This window comes from Macrobrachium rosenbergii, chromosome 27, assembly GCF_040412425.1.
Source record: "Macrobrachium rosenbergii isolate ZJJX-2024 chromosome 27, ASM4041242v1, whole genome shotgun sequence".
Classification (NCBI taxonomy): domain Eukaryota; kingdom Metazoa; phylum Arthropoda; class Malacostraca; order Decapoda; family Palaemonidae; genus Macrobrachium; species Macrobrachium rosenbergii.
In genome coordinates this window covers 41,022,009-41,039,407 of record NC_089767.1, presented here as the reverse complement: position 1 = coordinate 41,039,407, position 17,399 = coordinate 41,022,009, and the positions used below count along the sequence as shown (strand labels likewise).

The 17,399-nt window shown below is 34.5% G+C and overlaps 1 protein-coding gene across 11 annotated transcripts in view; it reads left to right on the top strand.

The window, feature by feature from the left end:
- The window catches only part of Hr4 (Hormone receptor 4), a 550,506-nt gene that overhangs the window by 309,635 nt on the left and 223,472 nt on the right, over positions 1-17,399 (top strand). For 3 of the 11 annotated variants that reach the window (XM_067129670.1, XM_067129672.1, XM_067129671.1), the window contains one exon: positions 7,036-7,072. The exons of the other annotated variants lie outside the window; for them this stretch is intronic. In XM_067129670.1, the coding sequence (XP_066985771.1) occupies positions 7,045-7,072 (28 nt within the window). In that variant the 5' untranslated portion in view covers positions 7,036-7,044. The remainder of the gene's footprint in view (positions 1-7,035; positions 7,073-17,399) is intronic. 11 annotated transcript variants of the gene reach the window in all.

Genomic DNA, 17,399 nt, shown 5'->3' with positions numbered 1-17,399 from the left:
TTAACCTTAAATAAAAGAAAAACTATTGAGGCTAAAGGGCTGCAATTTGATATGTTTGATGATTGGAGTGTGGATGATCGACATACCAATATGCAGCCCTCTAGCCTCAGTAGTTTTTAAGATCTGAGGGCGGACAGAAAAAGTGCGGATGGACAGACGAAGCCGGAACAATAGTTTTCTGAGAGATGATAATTCTCGGATGAAGCAAATATCAGCAGTAATGAAGACTGGCTAATTCCAAAGATCCATTCTTTGGTTGCTACGCAAAGTTTTTTAGTGCCAGACGCTATTCCACGAGTAAGCCTTTCCAGGCCAGAAAATTTGTATCTCCACTGATACTATTTTAGGCGTAGATTCATATATATATATATATATATATATATATATATATATATATATATATATATATATATATATATATATATATATATATATTACATAAAATAGTTACTTACGGAATGTTCCTCCCGGAAAGTTCCGTAGCTTGAATACGGCTGCTGTTCCTTCTTCAGAGATTTTCTTGTAAGACATACAATGAGACTGGCTTCTGTGACCTCTCTCTCTCTCTCTCTCTCTCTCTCTCTCTCTCTCTCTCTCTCTCTCTCTCTCTCTCTCTCTCCAGAAAAAAAATCTTTTAAATATCAGAAAAAAGTACACAACGGTAAAGTCCTAGCATATGATTCATGTGTGTACGAAGCCCAGAGACATAACGTGGGGTTGATCACGTGATTGTTATACACTTTTTGTTTTTTCTTTTCTTAAAGTGATAGAAGGTTGGAGTTGGCGGGTGATCGGTGGTGTTGATCAGTGACCTTCAGTGACCTTGTTTATCTGAAAGCCTCCGATAAACTCAAGTTCATATTTGCCTTATACTTGGTCGCCACCGTGGATCGCTGAATTCTTTGGTCAATGAACCGTTGGTTTCCTTGGCTCTCTCTCTCTCTCTCTCTCTCTCTCTCTCTCTCTCTCTCTCTCTCTCTCTCTCTCTCTCTCTGTATGATATTGTCAGTAGTTTGCAGAAGAGGTTATGAATTGTTATATCAACTGGTTAATTTCTTCACGAAATTTATATAAAATGAAAATTTTTTAGCTATCTCTCTCTCTCTCTCTCTCTCTCTCTCTCTCTCTCTCTCTCTCTCTCTCTCTCTCTCTCTCTCTCTCTGTGTGTGTGTGTGTGTGTGTGAGACTGATAATCTTTTTATATCCGAGAAAAGAAAGGTAGGGGAGGAATAACCCAGAAAATATCAACAATATACTACGTAGTAAAATAAAAACATCGTTTTGCCTAGGAGAAGAGAAGTAGGGAGGAATAACTCATCAAATATTACCAATAAAATTTTATGTTAAATAACGAATAGCGTGTCCACGTAAAAAAAAAGAAAATAAAAAAAATTTTTTTTTATCTTGGAAATGAGAAATGGGGGGAATAACTTATTAAATATTAACAAAAAATTTTATCCTATACAACGTATAAAGTGTCCACTAAAAAAATAATAATTTACAAGAAATCAAAGCACTTGCTTTTTTTTTTTTACACGAGAAGAGAAGCATGAAAAAATAACTCATAAAATACCAACAACATAAATTTATGTTACATAACGAAAAACGTATCCACGTAAAAAAAAAATTAAAAAATCTATTTTCCATAGGATAAGAGATATATGGAAAAATTACCCATAAAACATCAAAATACAATTTTATGATATATAACGAATGATGTGTCCACGTAAAAGCAAATTTTTTTTTAATCACAGCATTGGCTGATCTGGACCAGCGTGCAGACTGAAACTGCAGAGAGACTCGCTCAGTCAACCGCTCAGAAAGGCCAAGGCCAGCATCGAAGCTCAAAAGGTCGATCATGGTCGATGATTGTTCACCGCATGTTTAATGTTTTATTCGATCCAAGGACCCTGTTTTCTTTTCTTTCTTTTGTTTGTTAATTTTTTTTTTTTTTTTTTTTTTTTTTTGCTACGACACAGATGAAATTCTTGGTCGGTCCTGGAAGCGACGGTCGTCCGTGGAAGTGGTTCAGGATCCGGGCTTCAAGATCGCGACAAGATATATAAATTATATATATATATATATATATATATATATATATATATATATATATATATATATATATATATATATATATATATATATATATATATATATATATATATATATATATATGTGTGTGTGTGTGTGTGTGTGTGTGTGTGTGTGTGTGTGTGTGTATTATCCATACATTATACAGCACATGTACATCTCGATTATACACTTCACTATTTCTCCATGAATTTTAAATAGGCAAACTTAGAGTTACCTAAACAACACAAATATATATAATATATAATATATATATATATATATATATATATATATATATATATATATATATATATATATATATATAATTTGGGTGCGCTCGTGTTCTTTTATGTGTTAGGCAATTTCCACAATATTAAATTTGATGCTACTGTATAAGGCCTACTCATGTTAAAAGGAAACAGTATGATTTCTGCTGATTGTTAAAGATACATTTATCCTCCTCGGGCGCCGTTGTTTTGGAAAATTCCAGTTCACTTTCTTTCTCCCGTGTCACGTGACCTCTTTGCAAAACTTAGTTTTACGTCAAACTTTGTATGATAGTAAAACAGAAGACTTTAGCAACACCTTTATCTGAGCTGCGTTGAGTTTTCCAGCGATCCTGTTTCCAAACACTTATTTCTTAGCAACCCCTTTTTATTTTTCTGCAAAAGAAAACCTATTGAGTTGGCTTTGTCTGTCCGTCTGCACTTTATCTGTCCGCCCTCAGATCTTAAAAACTACTGAGGCTAGAGGGGTGCAAATTGGTATGTTGATCATCCACGCTGCAATCATCAAACATACCAAATTGCAGCCCTCTAGCCTCTGTAGTTTTTATTTAATTCAAGGTTAAAGTTAGCCATAATCGTGCGTCTGGCAACGCTATAGGACAGGCCATCACCGGGCCTTGGTTAAAGTTTCATGATCCACGGCTCATACAGCATTATACCGAGACCACCGAAAGATAAATCCATTTTCGGTGCCCTTGATTATACGCTGTAGTGGCTGTACAGAAAACTCGGTTGCGCCGAAGAAACTTCTGCGCATGTTTTACTGACATTTTTTTCCATCTATGAAAAAGCTGGGTTCTAACAGCCGGTTGGTTTTAAAAGGATTAGCGAAGGGAATGTTTTCGTTAGAACAGCGTCACGTTACATGCTTAGTTTTCTCCTAATCTCTTGGCTCATGGTCCTAGGGGGATTTTGGGGGGTGTGGGGTCTTGAGGGATTTTTTAAAGTGGCCTGCATCATTACATTGATAGTTTTCACTCCCCTTAACAGCTGTTTGTGTATTTGTATGCATTAATCTTATGCTCTTCAATCCTTAACAACTGTTTGTTATTTGTATATATTATTAATCTTATAGTTGTCACTCCTTTTAGGAACTGATTATTATTTTTATGCATTCATCTTATATTTTTCACTCCTTTTAGCAGCTGTTTATTTTTTATATTTTAATCTTATAATTTTCACTCCTTTTAGCAACTGTTTATGTATTTGTATATATTAATCTTATGCTTTTCAATCCTCTTAGCAACTGTTTATTATTTTTATATATTATTAATCTTATATTTTTCACTCCTTTTAGCACCTGTTTATTATTTTTATATATTAATTATTTAATTTTCACTCATCCTAGCAACTGTTTATTGTTTTTATATATTAATCTTTTAATTTTAAATTCCTTTTAGCAACTGTTTATTATTTTTATATATTAATCTTATATTTCAAACTCTTCTTAGCATCTGTTTATTATTTTTATATATTTATTTTTTTGTTTGTGTTGTATCATTTGTTCATATTTATTCTGTTTCTTACAAATAATTTTATTTTTTTCACATTTGAGCATTCTATTCTTGCTTGGCTGTTAATCACTTGTCAATCTCATATCTGGTGTGAACAGACTGATTCATCCATATATGAATATGCATGCATTATGCTTTTACTCGCCAATTTTTAGCATGCATATTTGCGGGCACAGATATGAAATATGCGTACACATAAATTTGCATATTAGAGTTATTCCACTAAATTTATGTGGAGCCATTTGGTTAAGTATCTGTTTATTTTTATGTTTCTTTTAATAACTTTTTTTTTTTTATTCTAGCTTCAGAAAACATATCTGGCTGCTACGATTTAATGATGTAAAACCCCGCGTCTACATTGTATTTTGATTACATTTATTCACGTACATCATATTTTCACGGTCAGCCTGCTTTCAAAAAAAGGGTACTTATCTTCAAAGGGAATTATTCTGACGTCCAATAAGATTTCCATTTTAGCAGTTTCATTTTATAGATACGGTGTGTCTTTCAACTCAGGCAGCAGCGATGAAGGTTTGGGTTTCACTTGAATACGGGCCATAAAGGCGAGCTTTAACATATTAAAATTTCACACCGGTTGGTTAGGCGCTTTTGAAAGCAATGATGAAAATATTATTAGTGGAGAGTTAGGGAAAACTCGGTAAACAACCCAGGCGCCGCCATCTCTCTCTCTCTCTCTCTCTCTCTCTCTCTCAGAGATAAGAAAAATTATGCAAGAAGGTGCTATGGTAGACCAGGTCTAGCATGTTATCGAAAGGAAATTATATATTAACATGTTATTAATTACCGTATGAGGATGAATAGGACAGTTATGACTAATGAAAAAAAAGTCATTAGTCTGAAAATGGTTTATTTTAAATTTGATTTATTTTTTTTTTTTTTTTTTTTGTCTGGAAGAAAATTTAGGAGATTAAGTACATGAATAACGTTTCCTGACTCTTAGAGCTCAGTGGTTAGATTCTCAGCTCGGGAAGTCCACTGTCATTTTTGTAATTCGACTTGAGAGCACCGAGCCTGGCAATTTTGGATGTTCAGTGAATTCCCAGTGGACTGATCTGACAGTCAGAGCTTCAGGTTCCTCCCTAACCAGTAGGCTTCGAAGCTGAGTGACTCACTGCCTCAGATCCATATCTCCCCAATGTTTCTCTCCCAAATTAGTTACAATACAACTTAAGTTTACCTTGCTCAGTGCAGTTGAAATAAACAAATAAATATAAACTATACTCATGAATGAACTGATGCTGTTTCCAGCTAAACACTGGACAGGCCAGATTCAAATGGATTGGTTATAACAGTTCCGTTACGTTTTATCGATTAAAACTTCGTAAGTATTACCCTTGCATCAGAAAGCCTGCGGCCTCATGAAGGCAGATGTCTCTTCAACGGAAATGGTCCGACCAGTATACGCTGATCTATCATGCGTACTTGGCATTTCGTGGACCAGATCCGTTCATGAGTACGAACGAAAAAAAGTACTTTACTTTTCGGTGGCGTAAGCTGTTAAATGGACGTGAACGGACTTCCAGTCGTTGGGCGTGAGGATCGTCGACTCATAATTGTCCAAATGAACGAATCTGCACGTTGGGCGACGTTCGGGTAGTAGCCAGGCGTCCGTTCAAGGCGAACAAAATGGAGGTATGTTGCTTAGCTTAGCAAGTTCATGCTGCGGAAATTCTGTCTCGAAGTGCGGAACCATTCGTTAAGAGGATGCCGTTTTGTGTTGTTGCTGGTATCAGCGGTTGATGTCAGAGGTCTTTGTAACTGTAGATAAGCGTGCTCTTTTTTTGTATGTATACACACACACACACATACATATATGTATACATATATATATGTACGTATATATATGTATGTGCATGTATATATATATATATATATATATATTTATATATATAATGACCGTGCTTATGCGTCATTTGCAATGATTGACCGATTGACTTATATTCATATAGGGTTGCAGGCGCCCCAACAACAAGGGTCATCGATGATATATATATATATATATATATATATATATATATATATATATATATATATATATATATATATGTATATAAAACACTTAGGGAAATTATAAGGAAAAAACCTTGTGGTCTCTTATGTATATATATATATATATATATATATATATATATATATATATATATATATATATATATATATATATATATATATATATATATATAAATATATATAGTGAAATTATAAGGAAAACCTTGTGGTCTCTCATAAAACCTGTTCCGAAAAAATCCCCCATGGACGTTGATGCCTACTTTTAAGCTATATTGATATTTCACTGATAATCTCATCGCCAATCATTAAACAAAATAAAGAAGCGAGATCTGATAAGGTGTCAGACCAATCCGTTAATTAGAATTTTGAGCAGTTGGCAACGACTAGAACCAAAGCCACGTATATTTATATTTATTCATCAGTGATGCAGATCTCCATTGAAGCTCTCGTTAAAATAAACACCTGATACGTCGGCTATAAATACGCAGATGTATTTCAGGTCTGGTTCTTTCTGACGTATATATATATATTTGTCTAGCTTCGACGCTGTGGTTCTTTCTGACGTATATATATATTTGTCTAGCTTCGACGCTGAATGGCATTCATAGACATTTTTTTTCCCCTCTTGATTCCTTATCGAGAGTTACAGTCGTTTGTGTATTGAGGTGTGTGTGTATGTATGTATTTTTGTATGTATGTATTTATGTATGTATGTATGTGTGTATTTATTTATGTAATTTATATATGTATGCATGTATGTATATATGTACGTATGAGTTTTTGCATTCTAGTGCTAAATAAGATATTTGATTTCACATACAGAAAGCAGTAAGGCAGTGTTTGTGTGTGTATAATATACATACATACATGCATATATATATATATATATATATATATATATATATATATATATATATATATATATATATATATATATATAATGTTTATATGTTTTCTCTCTTAATTTTCTATTTGAAACTCACTTTAATTTCTCTTATTTCATCCGACCAGTTCTGTTCATTAATGTAATTACCAGACATTACATGAAATATATATAAAATATTTTCCTGCTGAGAATATAAAGTTCTAGCAATATTTTTACAATAATCATTATTTTTCTTTTTTTCCAGGTGAGTGAGATGGTTATTCAAAAGGCAACAAGTTCAGGTAAGTCACTTAATTATTGCTTTCATTTATAGGTTTTCTTATACAGAAAACTCTTGTGCCGGCTTTGTCGGTCCGTCCGAACTTTTTCTGTCCGCCCTCAGATCTTAAAAACTACTGAGGCTAGAGGGATGCAAATTGGTATGTTGATCATCCAACCTCCAATCATCAAACATACCAAATTGCAGCCCTCTAGCCTCAGTAGTTTTGATTTTATTTAAGGTTGAAGTTAGCCGGCACCGTGGCTGAAAGTTTCATGGGCCGCGGCTGACAGTCTCATGGGCCGTGGCTGAAAGTTTCGTACAGCATTATACGCTGTATGGGCCGTAGCTGAGAGTGTCATGGGCCGCGGCTGAAAACTTCATACAGTATTATAAGCTGTACGGAAAACTCGATTACACCGAGGAAACTTCGGTGCATTATTTAATTGTTTCTAATAATCTCTGGTTAAATCTCGACTGCTATTAGGTTCCCCATACTACAGGAGTGATCGCAGATCTTTCACAAATGTGCTGGCATGCTCATGAACACAGATCCATTTGTATTCAGAAACTTAAGAAATCTGTTGAGGTGGTTTTAAAGAGCAGAGCCTTCCTACGGTTTTAATTGATACTCAACTGCCCCCTCATGGGCAAATATTATTACGATTTTTATGATTTTCTTCCCTCCTTGTCAAGGTAAATGAACCTCTCTCTCTCTCTCTCTCTCTCTCTCTCTCTCTCTCTCTCTCTCTCTCTCTCTCTCTCTCTCTGCCTGAGGAGAGAGACAGTTTGGTCTCTGAAATATAGCCTTTATTTTCCACATTTTGGCGTTTCCGTGGGCTCCCTAATATTTGATGGAATTGTGTTTTAACAGGAAATATTTGTATATATATACGAGTATATCCCCAGATAGTTTACCCCTTAGTAGGTGTTTCAATTTGGAAGGGAAGTATAATATATATATATATATATATATATATATATATATATATATATATATATATATATATATATATATATATATATATATATATATATATGTGTGTGTTTTATATAAACATGCATACACACATACATTCACATCACAAACAGTTTACCAGCTAACAGGTGTTTCAGTTTGAAGTGGACGGGAAATCAAGTAGTATTAATGGAATCTAACGGAACCGAACGCGTATGGAACGGTTCCTTTAATCTTTGCCTGTTTTGAAATTCCCTCCTGTCAATTCTGCGAACAGACTAATTGTTTTGTTATGGAAAATTCGTAGTATTTTTTCCTGTTTCACTCCGGTATAGAGCACTCTCTCTCTCTCTCTCTCTCTCTCTCTCTCTCTCTCTCTCTCTCTCTCTCTCTCTCTCTCTCTCTCCATGGGCTCACAGGCATGGAACTAATGAAATGTTATGCTCTGTCACCGTAGAGTTTATTGTACACTTGCGTCGTTCGGTAACTCTTCCCCCCTACTCTGTAATTAGTTTATTTTGTCTATTTGTTTGTTTTGGTTGTTATGTGGTCGTGTTATATGTTAGGGTTAATTCATGTTTGTAGATTTGACGAAAGAATAGACAAATGTTCACACCCATTTACAAACAAACACATACATACATATATATATATATATATATATATATATATATATATATATATATGTATATGTATATTTATATACATGTTTGTTGTTTGTATGTATGTATGTGTATATATATATATATATATATATATATATATATATATATATATATATATATATATATATACACATATGGGTGTGTATATGCGCATGTACAAATAAAAAAAAATTTGTCAGTTTTATATTTTACACACTACATATATATATATATATATATATATATATATATATATATATATATATATATATATATATGTGTGTGTGTGTGTGTGTGTGTGTATAGAATCCCGGCACGCTCCTGGGTTCAAGTCATGAACAGGGTAAAGAAATGACCTTGGAGGCCGAATGCCATTCTTTTAAAGATGATTCCTCTTAAGTAATGACGTCTATCGGTGTATTGTGAAGCCGCACTTTTTCCACTCAGCCTTTGGAAACCGAAAACGTGATTAGATATATCGTATACCCAGACTCTCTCTCTCTCTCTCTCTCTCTCTCTCTCTCTCTCTCTCTCTCTCTCTCTCTCTCTCTCTCTCATACACGGCTGAAGACTAGGCTACGCAATAGATAGTTTTATATATATATATATATATATATATATATATATATATATATATATATATATATATATATATATATATATATAATATATATATATATATATATTACATCATATATATATTTATATATTACATATATATATATATATATATATATATATATATATATATATATATATATATATATACACACACACCCATACATATGTATATATATGTATGTATATTGAGATTAATTCTGTAATAATGAAAAGTACAAGTTGAGAAAATATTGCCCAAAATCAATCTCGTTAACTGCTTAGAAAAACAGATAAAATAAACAATAAATATATAAATAAATAAATAAATAGACAATATGTTCTGCCCTTCATAAATTTATTGTTACGGAAGAAGCGTAGAATTTGGGTAGCACCGGCGCGAGTCAGATACAGGTAGCAGTGTTTCGTCACTTCTGACATTTGATATGGTAAAAAGAAAAAAAAAAATCAAACGGTCGCGTGAGATTCGTTTTCTATGGTCCTGTGCATCTACGTGGGTATGGGGGACGGCGGAAGGCCCCCCTAATATTACCTATTGATATTATACGGATGAGTCTGTCTGTATGTTTAAATATATTTACTCATTAAGTTCGTAAATAAATGTCTGTGTGTTTTTATATTACATAGGCATTAAATTTTTATATGTGAGTAAATAATTGCTTTTGGAATTATGTTTTAGAATTAGTGGCGTTTATGAACATAATGTTTACGATGTGCATCTTTACCGGTTTGGTGGGAGGGGGGCCGGGTTGCTAATGACTTATTATTTTATTATTTTAACAAATCGTGATTTCATTATTAGTGTCTTTCACGCGATGTTTTTATCAAGTTAACCTTTAATTCCTCAAAGAAACGTCTTTCAGGTAGTGTAACGGGACGATTGATATTGCATTGTATCTGAAATATCTGAAATACACAAGCGTGGTGTACAAAGGTAGCTGAAACTCTTAGGAGAGAAAATAGTTCCTCTCCAGCAACCTCTGGCAACTCAGTTCCCGGCGAGTTGTCGTCTATGGTATTTCCGCATTCGGACCGCGACGAAAGCGACGACCCCATTTTATCATCGATTTCTTTTAGCGCCGTTATTGATGTATTGATTCCCTATTCGTGAATTTTCACGAAACGCTGATTAATTAAACCTGGCTTTAAAAATCGAGTTTTATTTCTGTCCATTTTCTTTATTTTATTTTTTTGTCGGATCTGTTATAGAAAATTATTACCTATGCGCCCCCTCTTCAACTTAATGCTGATCTTGTTTTTAAATTCTTCCTTATTGACGATTTCGTTTCACCTTTGATATATATATATTTATATGTTTTTTTTAATGGATTTGGTAAGAAAGCTTTTTACGTCGTATTGAATTTTCTTCTCGATTTTATCGACTCGTCCAGAAAGGGTCGGTCTTTTATCTTCATTGTTTTGGGGGAAATTTTCCCCCCGCCGCTAAAAGTATGTTTTTTTTCTTTTTTTTTTCTTTTAGGGGACAACTTTTATATTCCTCAAACGCTTTCAACTTTTCACGTGCTTGATCTTTTTTTTTTTTTTTCTTTCCAAAGAACTGTTGCCATGTTTTGGGTCCAGAGACGTCCCATACATGTTTGTCATCTTTTCCATCGGAGGCTGTTTTGTCACATCGCCATGTTATGTTATGTTATGCTATGAGGGGTCTTTGTAGTGTCAGGGTTCTCCCATAGATGTCTCTGCCCCAAAGCCGAGTATTTAATCCCCCCCTCCCCTCCTCCCTGACACGCGTTGTTTATATAGCCTTTGTAATGGATGCCCCCCCCCTGTGCTTTCAGGTTGGTTCAGTGTACAGGTTTTATTTATTGTTGCAAGCAGAATTGCAGTCACATCCGGGTACTGGAAGAGTCCGCAAGATAGGTGGCTGATGGGAATGGTGTAGTTTGTATATGGGCGCTTGATGGGCCACTGATGAGCCTTAGTGGAAGTGTCTGAAGCGAGAGTGCTTTGGAAGTTTTATGCACAGTTGGTTCATCGAACACTACGCAAACAGTGGTGAAAACTGTATAGATGTCATTTGCATATATATATACAGTATATATGTGTGTGTTTGTTTATATATATATATATAATATATATATATATATATATATATATATATATATATATATATTACTGTATATAGATATATATATATATGTATGTATATATATATATATATATGTATATATATATATATATATATATATATATATATATATATATATATATATATATATATATATATATATATATATATATATATATACACACACACACACACACACAGACACTTGCGCCCGTACGTACAACCACCAAGAATATCTTCCTACATGGCTGGTCTTCATTTCCTGTAGAATGTAGGCAGACCTAGTTTGCCTTGAGACTACCTTGAAGAAACTCCATGGAACTCCCATGATTCAGGCTCGCTGGCAGACTGAGGTGCACCTCCAATGCAGCCGCACAACCTTGTACACCGTAGTTCTGGCCAGAATTACCAGGTGCATTGCTGGGTCCCTTTTTTTTTTTCCAGTTCTTTATTTCCTAGAAGGCCGGATTTCCTTATTGCCTCTGTTACTAATTTGGCCTTTTTTTTTTACGTTCGTCTGTTTGCGTGTGATTTTGTCTTTAAACGGCTTGTTAATTGAGCTTTTGTTTGTTTGTGGTGGTGATTTCCTTAAATGGCCCCGAGTGGTTCTTTGTTATCTCTTTATGAACGTAATGATGTGTTGTGATTATTCGCGGTTAAGTTATTCTTTGGATAGAAAATCAAGTCATGTACAGATATTTAATAATGAAATTTCTCTACATCATCCTTTGAATTTTTTTTTATGAAGGCTCCTGTGTTTAAGATTTTTATTTGAACAGACAAGATAAATCGTAAACTGCTAATCCCATGTTCAGGCTTTTACGATATGTCTTCAAAACTTACGTTTTCAGTCTAACCTGATATGACGTTACGTGGACTTCTTCACGCATAGAGCATTTAGTATTATTTACTTAGTTTTATGTTATAATGAGTCTATAGTGATTGCTGGAAAGATTTATTGCGTATTGATTTATCAAATACTTGACGTATATATATATATATATATATATATATATATATATATATATATATATATATATATATGCATGTGTCTATCTATATGTATATATATAGACTATGTACACGTATGTATGTGTATGTGTGTGTATGTCTGTGTGTGTGTGTTTGTGTGTATGTCAAAGGTGCATAAATATTTTTCCAACTCTTCCACGCAGATGTAAACACATTTTAAAAACTGAAACATTTGATATTATAATTATCTCTAAATTTCCAATCAAAATCGTTTTGTATAAAAATATACCAACTTGTAAACAATATATGACGTTTACTGGAACATTTCCTGATGAAAAACCATGAGATTACACTTAAAAACATCATATCAGTGTGAGTTCTTGCCCGGCAGATGACTAAGCTCTCAGAATTTTTGAGCCGCATTTAATCATTTAGGTCCTTCGAAATTCTCCCCATCTTTTGTAATCGAAATCTCAACCTTTTTATGGCGGATTCTTTTTCCTTGAAATCTCAGTTTTTGGTGCGAGGAGGCGCAACAATTAAGCATCCCAAAAATGGGTTGCATAACCAACAAAAAAAAATTAAAATAGAATAAAAACGGAAGCCTTGAAATTCCTGTGTGACTGGCCATGAAATGAAGCCTCGTCCGTGAGTGTTAATTTGTCTTTCAACCGCTTATTACTTTTTTTTTTTTTAACTAGTGGCGAATGGGCGGACACTGAACACACTTCGAGAACAAAGGTTTCTGACTCTCTCCTAAACGGTCGGTGGGTCTGCCCACTCGTTTGGCTTTTGCGTTGCTCCGCCGGTGCCTCATTTGGTCTGGTCGCCGCCTTAAGGTTATGCCCATGCTTTCCGCAGCTAAGTGGGAGGAGGCGTGTTTTTTAAAGCGGGGTTATTTTGCCCCTATCAAAAATTGAAAATCCCGTCTCTTTGCTTTCCCTAGCTGAGCGTAGTTGCCATCTCTCTCTCTCTCTCTCTCTCTCTCTCTCTCTCAGACTAGTAATTTAACTTTATTTTGCACTGAAGTAGCCTGGGACGATGAACTTGAATTTTCTCTTCTCTTTCTCTTTTGTTCAGACTAAAGATTTTCCCTTCAGTTTGCCCTGAGGGACCATGAACTTGAATTCCTCTCTCTCTCTCTCTCTCTCTCTCTCTCTCTCTCTCTCTCTCTCTCTCTCTCTCTCTCTCTCTCTCTCCACAGTAACCACTTTCACCCACCCGTTTGTACAGTTGCTTCTCTCGAACACAGCTGTTGCATTCCTGCCATTGAACATAAACACTTTCCCCAAATACGGCATTGTTTAGTTTTTCGAACATCTGTCAACGAGAAGGAAATTCCTCTCACCTGAGGAAGTAAACAGAGAATGAAGGTATTAAGTCATAATGACAAGAAGAAGAAGAAGAAGAAATATAGTGCATTACAAAATAGGAAACGTGAACAGAATGTTGGCAGTCACCGGGAGAAGTAAACAAAGAATGAAACCATTACTTAGTTATAATGACAAGAGGAAGAAGAAGAAGGAGAAGAAGAAGAATTATTAGTAGTATAAAATGCATTACAAAACAAAAAAACGTAAACAGAGCGTTGGCCGTCAGTAAATCTGCGAATTGGAAATTCCCTCTCACCTGCAGAAGTAAACAAAGAATGAAACCATTACTTCCTTATAATGACAAGAAGAAGAAGAAGTAGAAGAAGAAGAAGAATAACCAAACATAAACAGAGCGCTGGCCACCAGCAAGTTTATAAGATCCCGGATGATTTCCAGAGTGTATTATGAACTTGGCTATGTAATCCCCTGGCTAAGAACGTTGCAGGGAACGTTTAAAGCTGTCCTGGTACCATGACAGGTGCAGCTGGCTGCCGTGTGCGTGCTTGCTTGCTTGCTTGCTTGCTTGCAGGCTGTAAATACATCATAGATGTATTTCGTGGAATGCATCTGTTGTCGGTCTCGTATATTTATTGCGATCGCCATTGACGAGTGGAGGAGAATAATTGAGAATAATAATTGATCTCGTGGAAAACAGCGGTTGGAAAATTGAAGAACATTAATAGAGCTAAAGAAAGGTTTATTATTATTATTATTATTATTATTATTATTATTATTATTATTATTATTATTATTATTATTATTATAGTTTAACTAGACCACTAGAAAGGTTTCATACTTTGTGAAATGTCATAACCTGTTGATTTGTTACGAATGTATTGAGTGTGAAGGAAAATGAGGAATATAGAGAATGAATTGAGAAATTCGATGGTTTTTGATATAGTAATTGGCAAAATTCATACTTCAATACAGTGGAGTGAAGGGAAGAATGCAAAATTTTATAGTATTCGATATAATAATTGGTAGGGGAGGGAATAAGGGCTTTAGAGAGTTTAAAAGAGAAATTCGACGGTATTTGATATAACAATTGGTAAAATGCCTATTTCATTACCTTGGCGCTGGAAGGAAGAGTAAAAATGCGATGGTATTCGATGTTATAATTTGTGGAAAGGTGGTGGAGGTCGGGGTGGGGGAGAAGTCAAATCGAAAACGAAAGCTTACAAGTACTGTATTAATAGATATGACTTGCTAGTTTGAAGATTTACCCAAGAAAACGTAAATAAAATTCAGGCAATAGAAAACGAATTCCCCGGCGACGCGTAGGCAGGCACTCTGTGGACACCTTCTGTATTAGGAGGGAAAGTGGTCTTGCACTCTCTCTCGAGAGAGTGAGTGAGGAGGGCTCGGCCAGGGAGAGTGCGTGCCGAGGGAAAGTTTCCCCGGAGTGATTACCATTGTTTTTACTGATGTATGGGCCATATTTTTTCACTGGCCGCCGACTTTCTGTTACGGATCGGCTGTTTGTTACGAATGTGCCATTGGCATTGTCTTGAGTTTAAGGAATATTGTATATACACACACATATATTATATATGTATATATATATATATATGTATGTATGTATGTAGGTATAATAGGACACAAACAAGAACTAGTGTAGGAAAGTTATTCACAATAGAAAATACTGCGAAGAATATATCTCCGTATTAAGATGAATGGGGGCTAAAGGTATTGAAAAGGAAAACTGTTATATTGCGAATAAGTAAATGAAAAATACTGTGGAAGAGAAAAGACTAACTAACTAACTATATATATATATATATATATATATATATATATATATTTATATATATATGTATATATATATATTTTTTTTTTTTTTTTTCTTTTTACTTATTCGTAATATAGCAGTTATGCTTTTTCAATTTGTTTTCTCGCTTTTTATCATAATACTGAAACATTCTTTGAAGGATTTTCCTCGCTATTATAATTAATTTTCCCACAGTAGCTCTTGTTTTGTGTTTATTAGTAATGTATGTGTTTTGTATATTTTGTAATTTTTGTATTTATTGACGATGTTATTCGTTCTCATTTTTGGCAACCGTCGTGTCAACCTCCAAAGTATTTCTGATACCAACCCTATATGCTATGCGTAGTTATGTAAAGAAGAAGAGAGAGAGAGAGAGAGAGAGAGAGAGAGAGAGAGAGAAGTAGGAATTGAACAAAAATTCCTCTCGCACCCTGCTTGCTATTTGCCATGCATAGTTATGTAATAAAAAGAAGAAGAGAGAGAGAGAGAGAGAGAGAGAGAGAGAGAGAGAGAGAGAGAAGTAGGAATTGAACAAAAATTCCCCGCGAGGCGCAAGCGGTAAAAACACTCGATTTCCAAGGTACAGTTAGTCAGCCTTCGGGAACCTAAGGGAATCCGTCATTAACGCTGCTATGTGTTGTTATTCGGAAGGGTTTTTAAATTCCTTGTTTCGTCTCTCTCTTCTCTGCTGCTGTGTGTAAATATTTTCTTCCTTGTATAGCGTGTCCTTTTGACTATTAACGTGCTAATTATTCTTCGTTCTCGTGTGCTTTATAACTTCGTAGTGTCCTGTTTTATGGCGTTCTGTTTTATTAATTCTTTAAGTACCTTCATCTCACTTTCAGGGAAATGTTCCAGAAACTTACTTCCTGTAAAGTATATTGTTCGCTTCAGTCGCAATTTTAAGTAAGAATGCAGATCTCATTGTCTTATCAGACGGCTTTGTTTGTCTTGAACAGAATTCAAATTAATCTTCTATTTATCTTCGTCATTATTAACAAAGTATTACGTTCGTTTTTGGTAATAGAAGCCTTGTATTCTTATTTTGCATTGTATTGGTTACTTTCTCAATTTCCATTATGCCACAGTGTTACTTTTCTTACTCAATTTGTTTCATCTGCTACAATTGCTTACTTCTTTTTTTTTTAATTAGTCCAGTTATTCATTGCTTAAATTCTAGAATTTTATCTTTTTAATGACGTTCCATTTATAATTTTAATGACGTTTCATTGATGGCAATTTTTTTTATCATGATTTTTAAAAATTTTCCATCTTGTTGCATTCCTTCACATCTCTCTTTGTTATCTTATTCTTCCATTTTCATGGCTGTTTATCTAAATTGTTTTATTATATGCTTCAATTTTTTCGTGTGATATAGTCACCTTTCCTCCATTCTTTTATGGTTTATTACCTTTGTCCTTCATTTTCTCTGTTATTTCCCATATTCTGTAAGCTCCAGTGTTACGGGTCCATATTGCATTTTCTCATTATCTCCCCCAAGTTATGAAGTTCCTCTCTTACCATCCTCTTCATAGCAACCATGACACGCCAGATTACGTAAACAGATCAATCAACAATCAATCAGTCAATTTTCTCCCTTCCTCTTCTTCCCCTTCATACTCTCTTCTCTCTCTCTCTCTCTCTCTCTCTCTCTCTCTCTCTCTCTCTCTCTCTCTCTCTCTCTCTCTCCTCTTCCTTTTTCTTCGCATTATTGCCTTACCTCGTTCGTCTGTTTCTCTGTCTCTTCTTATCAGCCTTCCTCTCTTCTTCTTCTTCTCATTCCTCCTCCTGTGATATCTCACCTTCTTAATATTTCTCCTTTTATTTCTCTTTATTCATCCTTCGTACTTACCCATGTATCTTTCTTGTTTTCCTCTTTGTTATCTCTTTCGTTTATTCCTTATCTATTGCGTTCTCTCCTCATTAT